The sequence below is a fragment of the Periophthalmus magnuspinnatus genome, chromosome 7 (assembly GCF_009829125.3).
Source record: "Periophthalmus magnuspinnatus isolate fPerMag1 chromosome 7, fPerMag1.2.pri, whole genome shotgun sequence".
Lineage (NCBI taxonomy): Eukaryota > Metazoa > Chordata > Actinopteri > Gobiiformes > Gobiidae > Periophthalmus > Periophthalmus magnuspinnatus.
The window spans coordinates 34498469-34506223 of record NC_047132.1 but is presented as its reverse complement, the minus strand read 5'-3'; the positions used below and the strand labels follow the sequence as shown (position 1 = coordinate 34506223).

At 39.6% G+C, this 7755-nt stretch overlaps 1 protein-coding gene across 1 annotated transcript; it reads left to right on the top strand.

Annotated features, from left to right (window-relative positions):
• Positions 1-465: 465 nt before the first annotated feature.
• LOC129456366 (chitinase-3-like protein 1) lies at positions 466-7087 on the top strand. The gene is made up of 13 exons (XM_055222831.1): positions 466-535; positions 1172-1200; positions 1508-1534; positions 1609-1810; positions 1874-1930; positions 2013-2178; positions 2301-2413; positions 2496-2613; positions 2689-2880; positions 3067-3183; positions 6105-6234; positions 6324-6352; positions 6711-7087. Exons 2-13 carry the CDS (start codon positions 1176-1178, stop codon positions 6825-6827), a joined length of 1293 nt encoding a protein of 430 aa, XP_055078806.1. The 5' UTR covers positions 466-535; positions 1172-1175; the 3' UTR covers positions 6828-7087.
• Positions 7088-7755: the final 668 nt, after the last annotated feature.

Sequence of the window (7755 nt, the reverse complement as noted above, 5' to 3'; positions counted from 1 at the left end):
AACATCATGACTCTGATCATGAGGTACTTTTTGTTTGACCCAGTTAAGATTAATGATGGACAGGAAAAGGCTTTAACCAAAATACCCTGTGGTTATTAGAGTAATTAACTTGAGAACTGGAAATGACATTTATCTGATCACTGTTCAAAATAAAAATAAATTAAAAAAACAAGCATATTTTTAAGTAAAGTAAAGTAAAATAAGTACAAAATGTACTGTCCCTGAACAGCAGTGTGAGCCATACCATATATACATATATACATATATAAACATATACAGACACTACAGAATGAAATACTGTTGGAGCTGTTGGTCATCGTCACATATTTCTCTTGTGTAATTCCTCATACTTAAGTTGTGAGTCTTTCATGAATAGACTTTAGTCTCGTGCTTTTGTCACCCGCTGTACCACCCTCAATAATTGCTCTGCTGAATGATAAGCATCAATTAAATATACCATGGTCCACACCTTAATCAATATATAAAAGTAAAAACGGTGAAACAGCTTCATTTGTTATTGGAGCTACAATCTGCAGTGAGTATCCTACTTCCTTCATTTTATACTGCATTAACTGGTAGTACATCTGTGTATGTTGTTTCTATTGACTTTATATTGACTTAAGGGGTTCTGTGAAAGTGTCTTGTTTTTATGTGTGCATAAACTGTTCAAACATGAACAGACCTAGGTCACTGTGAAGCAAACAGCTCAATGATGGATGGTCCTTTTTTAGAAGAATAAATGACCTCTGCTGGTATAAAGTATCTACATTTAGAGCTCACTGTTTTAAACGTGTCCGTCGATGTACGAGTCCTTTTAGAGCTTAAGCTTTGTCTTATCTGTAAAGGCTAAAATCATAAGTACTTCATTTATCATTATGGGAGACAGTACACACTGTGGTAGTAACAGTTTATGTCTAGATGAGCTTCAAATAAAACACTTTCTTTTTGGTCCTATAATCTTAAACATATAGATCTAGAAATGAACGGGTCTGAGAATCAGAACAGGTGTCAGTAGAACAGTTTTTCAAGTATTAATTTGACTAAAGTGTGAGTAAATGAGTTAAAATCTACAGTCTGTGTATTTATAGTTTTATTTACATGTCTGTTATTATTTCAGTTCATTTCATTGTAAAACAAATGAATATGTTTCTCTGCTTCTCTGTCACAACAGAACAATGCACGGAGTACTTCTTACCACAGGTACACAATCTGTTAATTTCTCTTCTTTCTGTGTAAATACAGTGACATTGTGAGAACAGGGAGTTGATGGTTCAAGTCTTGTCCAAATGCATACTGTCCTTGTGTCTCTGGGCAAAACACATGACGCTTGAGACTGAGGAGGGAATCAAATGAGAGAAATTTATCTTTTGAGTGTCATAAGAAATAGACGCTATATGGGTCAAATGCACTGTTATAACTGTAATAATTATTATTATAATCAAATGTCACAAAGCAATCCTAGGCCTTACAAGTTCTGCAATTCACTTTGAAATATCATCTCTTTTAGGTCTATGCCTGCTTTTGGCTACTACAGGTAAGTTTCTTTAGTCAATCATCAAAATTATATATTTTTCCAGATTTTAAATTTTAACATAACTATTTTTTCAGCCTCTTCCACTAGGATGGTCTGTGTCTATGACAGAGTGGCATCCACCAGACCCTCCGTCGGCCGGGTCACCCCGGCTATGATTGATCCAACTCTCTGCACTCACATCATCTTTTCTTCTGCAAACATTGAGACACAAGAAGTTGTACCTTTTGACTCCAATGACACCGCTCTCTATGCACAACTGAACAGCCTGAAAAACAGGTTTGTGCCCAACCCTCAAATATATCACTAAATCTAGTTTAAGTCTGACACTTGTTTTTACAGGAATCCACAGCTTAAAACTCTGCTGTCTGTAGGCGGCCCAGGCTTCAACAATCAAAGGTGAGGTTAATATAACTTTGATTATATTTAACATATAAAAGATAATATAAAAATAACTAAAATGTCCATGCTATACTTACAGGTTTTCTGCAGCAGTCGCATCAGCCAATAACAGAAAAAAATTTATCACTTCAGCCAAGGCTCTAATTAAAAACAATGGGTTTAATGGGATTAATCTGGATTGGCGTCATCCTGGAGATGCAGATAGCCAGCCAATGGACCCAACCAGATTCCTAACTCTTTGTCAGGTTAGACAATGCTCTTCTATAAAGTAATATAATTCATTCCCCCCTAAACCTAAACCCTGACCTGTAACCCTCACATTTATTGATTAGATGTTTTCACAACATATTTTTTCTGGATGGTTTAGGAGCTCAGAGCTGAATTTGATAAAGAGGTTCCAGCTCTGCTCGTCTCTGCCAGTGTGTCTGCAGAAAGAGCAACGATTGACAGCAGTTATCCCAACACCAGTGCTTTGGCCTCGTAAGAGCATCACTTAATATTTTTATTACATTTATCAGAATATGGTTTTCCTCCCAATAATCTCCCATCTCTGTTTTGACAGTGCAATGGATTTCATCAATGTTTTAACGTTCAACTTTCACAATCCATCAGAATCAAACACAGCACATCACAGTCCTTTGGGGGCATTATCCTCAAACCCTTCAGATACTCTGACCACGGCAAGAACAGTTTTAAAGATGTTTAATCTTTATTGTTTTCAATCATATATTTATTTATTTGTTATGAACTTAAAGGAATTTGCAATGAACTACTGGAACACGACTCTTGGTGTCCGAGCAGATAAACTAAACGTGGGATTTGCTGCTTTTGGAGTCGCCTTCAGACTGGCTAATGCTAATGATAATGGAGTTGGTGCATTTACCAGCATTGTGGCTCCAGAAGAGGGATGCTACACGGGTCAGCCGGGTGTTTGGTCATATTATGAGGTAAAGTTACAGAATGTTTGTCAAATGAAATATAAAATAATGTAATATACTGTTTAATTTTGATGTTTGAGACCATTTCATTTTCAGTTAAATTTTTAAATTAATCTAAGCTGCAGTGACATGTCATCAGGTTATTTGTTGTATAAACTGTTAATCCTGTTTATATGTTTCCATTATGTGTTTCAGACTTGCGCCTACGTTGTGGGTGGTATTACGCGCAGGATTCCGAGTCAGAGTGTTCCTTATACGGTCACAGAAGGGCATTGGGTTGGATATGATGATCATCTCAGTATTGACGCTAAGGTATGTAAGGCCCACAAACGCAATAAAAGTCCATCCATCCATTTTCTTCCGCTTATCCGGGGCCGGGTCGCGGGGGCAGCAGTCTAAGCAGGGACTCCCAGACTTCCCTCACCCCAGACACATCCTCCAGCTCCTCCGGTGGGACCCCAAGGCGTTCCCAGGCCAGAGAGACATAGTCCCTCCAGCGTGTCCTGGGTCTTCCCTGGAGCCTCCTCCCGGTGGGACATGCCCAGAACACCTCCCTAGGGAGGCGTCCAGGAGGCATCCTGAGCAGATGCCCGAGCCACCTCAGCTGGTTCCTCTCGACGTGTAGGAGCAGCGGCTCTACTCCGAGCTCCTCCCGTGTGACTGAGTTCCTCACCCTAACCCTAAGGGTGCGCCCGGCCACTCTGCGGAGGAAATTCATTTCAGCCGCTTGTATCCGCGATCTTGTCCTTTCGGTCATTACCCAGAGCTCATGACCATAGGTGAGGGTAGGAACGTAGATTGAGGTAAATCGAGAGCTTCGCCTTCCGGCTCAGCTCCTTCTTTACCACAACGGACCGATACAGCGATCGCATCACTGCAGACGCTGCACCGATCCGCCTGTCAATCTCACGCTCCATCCTTCCCTCACTCGTGAACAAGACCCCGAGATACTTGAACTCCTCCACTTGGGGCAGAGACTCACCACCCACCCGGAGAGAGCAAACCACCTTTTTCCAGTCGAGAACCATGGCCTCGGATTTGGAGGAGCTGATTCTCATCCCAGACACTTCACACTCGGCTGCAAACCGCCCCAGTGCTGCAGGTCCTGGCTCGAAGAAGCATCAGGACAACATCATCTGCAAACAGCAGAGATGAAATCCTGTGTTTCCCAAACCAGGCCCCCTCCGGCCCCTGGCTGCGCCTAGAAATTCTGTCCATAAATATAATGAACAGAACCGGTGACAAAGGGCAGCCCTGGTGGAGTCCAACATGCACCGGGAACAGGTCTGACTTACTGCCGGCAATGCGAACACAGCTCCTGCTCCGGTCATACAGGGACCAGGCTGTCCGGTCCCTGCAATAAAAGTCAATGTAATAAACCCACAGTGTAAAAAACCCACAAATAACGATTAGGTTTGTGTGAGTTTCGTGTGAGCAAACATCCTGCAAACGTAATAACTTCCCATGATGTTTACAATGTTTATTGGTGAGTTAAAAAATAATTTAGCTTAGAATATTACAGCGCTAACTCACTGTGGACTTCTAATTTCACAGTTTGATCACTGCAAACAGTTGTGGGGATTTAGGACAGAGACTGAAGCCTATGTTCTTTTTGAACTCCATTAGTCACAAGTCTGAAAGTCCATCAGGTCTAAAAATGTCATATATTTATACTACTAATATTACTGTAAGGTCTGGACTCTGTGGTGGACATGTGTTAAAATGACGTCTCATGCTCCTGATCCACTCTGTCACAATCTGAGCCCCATGAATTGTGGCATCGTCGTCTTGTAATATGCCCAAAAATCCATTGATGGAATAACCTGGTCATTCAGTATATTCAGGTGTCAGCTGACCTCATTCTGCTGAACCTCGACTGGACCAACTGCAGGAGGAGATGACCTGTTTGTTTAGTTTAATCCAGGTGGAGACTTATTTTTGGCCATGCAGTGTATAACTATTGTCCACATTGTTATCATGGAATTAGTTGCCTATAAAACTGCTTCATATTTAATTATTTAAAGACGGAGTGTTTCACTTCTGTGGGGCATTAAAGACAGGGTATTTTAATTGTATGGGATATTAATTAACACATAACATATTTAGATCACCATGTCATCTTTTACTGTTTTAAAAATGTTATATTAACGACGATAGAATCAATAGAATCCGCCAGAATAGGGTCAAGTCAAAATACTGTTTACCTAAATACAATTTACAATTGGCTCAACTAAAGTGCATTGAATAAACAAAAGACAGCCACTTGGCCAAAGAACAAAAGGCTACATTATCTTAAAATAAGATTATAAATCAGCTACATTAGCATAACAATGCACCGTGATATACTGACATATGAACCAAGGTTCAAGATGGCGTATTGTGATGTTAATGCTCCATAGCAAACAAACAGTTTCACTAATCCGCTGTTTATCGGTCACAGCGGTCTATACCCAGCGTCACTGGTGGTGGTAAGGACTCCTACAAGTTTAGAACATTTAGGACACGGATGGCATTATTTAATGGCAAAAATAGCAAAGACGTGATACCTGCGCAGCTGTCCTGTGGCACTTTGCTCCCAGTTCTGGCGGGACAGCAGCGATTGGTCGAGGTGGTCACATGAGTGAAAACGAAACCCTGTGGTGCTTTCACTGTCATGTATAGATGGGAATTTATGTTTTTGACTGCAGGTTAGTGTATTTTACTCCTGGGTTACACTAAGATAAGAAAAAGGTTCAATAATCGATACCAATTTTGATTTCAAAATAATTAAAAAAGAAAAACACTTAGACAAGAGCATGTCATTTTCAGCACAAAATAAAATACTTCCTTGTGATGATGATGATGATGATGATGATGATGATGAAATGAAGAAACATCTGGAATCTTGAGTTTATGTAATAGCACAGTTTCTGTTTTCTCTGGTTCTGTTCTGATGGTGAGTTTAGAATTATAAGAATGTTTTTTTAGACCAAGAATAATGTGTAAAAGTTAAAGACACAGTGTGAGCCTGTGTTTTTGTTTGTCTATTGAAACTCTTATTTTGTAGTATTTGTTGCATTTCATTGAAACTTTCTGTAAATAAAAACATACTTTAAAAAACTTAAATTTATGTTCATATTTATATTTGTGGATTAATATATTTGTGGATTATTATGTTTGTTCCTTTTATAATGTCATGAATCCAGTCTATGTTAATTTTGTCTACATAATTTTAAATTGTAATCTCTTTTCAGACTGCACACATTGGCACTAGGGGCTATGGAGGAGCGTTTGTGTGGGCTCTGGACCTGGATGACTACAGTGGAGGTTATTGTAAGCAAGGCACTTTCCCCTTCACGAGATACCTGAAAAGGAAACTTCCAGGTAAATAGTTACTGCAACCATTTTTTGTGCTGTTTTTAGGACAATAAAAATCAGGTACAGCACCTTTAACATATCTTTTTTTCTCAAAGCCTTGACCGACAACACCACCACCACGACTGTTTAGTCTGAATGCAATATTAACATGAAGACGAACATTCATGCATGTTTGAGTAATCTAGTGATCTATCCTGGGCACAATTCAAACCCTCCTCACAGTTAGCTGTACGATTCTGTCCAATTCATAAATATACAAGAGCTACAACTTCACAAAACTGACACGATGTGCAGTAGTTTCATTAGCAAAATGTCAATTGTGTTGTGAAACTAAATAAAATTTAAACTTATTAAACATTTTATTACATATTCTTTGGTAGAAATAGTCTTTTCAAAACAATCAAAGGTAACATGTGATCTAAATATATAATGTGATATCATTTAATACTCATAGAATTGTAATACTCCCTCTTTTCTTCTAGATACCACTACAAGCAACGGTTCAGGAAACTTCTGCGATGGCAGAAGTGGGATCCACGCCAACCCAGAGGACAATACCACCTTTTATAACTGTGATTTTGGCAGAGGCATTCTGCTGAGATGTCCTGCAGGTCTGGTCTACAAAACATCCTGCATTTGCTGTGACAGACCCTAACACAATCCAATGGAAATATACTGGTCACATTTAAACAGTGATTTCTCACATTAAGTGGGTCGGGATTGTTCTGTTTCTAGTTTATTGGTTATAATATAAAATATCATATTTTAACTTCTTTACCTGATCACAAAATGTTTTAAAATTATATCAGTGCAATATATTTTGTAATAAGTTGAAATTTTAATAAAATGACACTAAATCAAAAAGTTTTCCATCCATTTTCTTTCACTTATCCTGAGTCACAGGATTGGATTTGGAGGAGCTGATTCTCATCTCAGCTCCTTCACACTCGGCTGCAAACCGCCCCAGTGCTGCAGGTCCTGACTTGACGAAGCCCTCAGGACAAAATCATCTGCAAACAGCAGAGATAAGAACCTGCGGTTCCCAAACCAGACCCCCTCTGACCCCCAACTGCACCTAGGAATTCTGTCCATAAATATAATGAGTGTGTGAATATAGTGAGGGACGGATGGAGCGTGAGATTGACAGGCGGATCAGTGCAGCGTCTGCAGTGGTGCAGTCGCTGTATCGGTCTGCTGCGGTTAAGAAGGAGCTGGGCTGGAGTGGACAGTCTGCTATTTCGTCTCTTTTGTCAAGTCACTACAGGGGTAATGACTTTTTGTGGTGAGACATTTTGTTGTCAGGACTGACTTTGTTTGCTCGTCAAGATTTTGTTATTTACTGTGAAATTTGTGTTGTAGTTAACTTTAACTTTGTTTTTGTTTAAACCCTTGCAAGGTCCCCTTTGTCTGTACTGTATGTGTCTGTACTGTATGTGTCTGTACTGTATGTGTCTGTACTGTATGTGTCTGTACTGTATGTGTCTGTACTGTATGTGTCTGTACTGTATGTGTCTGTACTGTTGTACT

Coding starts and splice junctions, on each gene's coding strand:
- LOC129456366 (XM_055222831.1), top strand. CDS start 1,176: ATGCACGGAGTACTTCTTACCACAG. Junction 1,535..1,608: donor CCTGCTTTTGGCTACTACAG/GTAAGTTTCTTT, acceptor CTATTTTTTCAG/CCTCTTCCACTAGGATGGTC. Junction 6,353..6,710: donor ACAACACCACCACCACGACT/GTTTAGTCTGAA, acceptor CTTTTCTTCTAG/ATACCACTACAAGCAACGGT.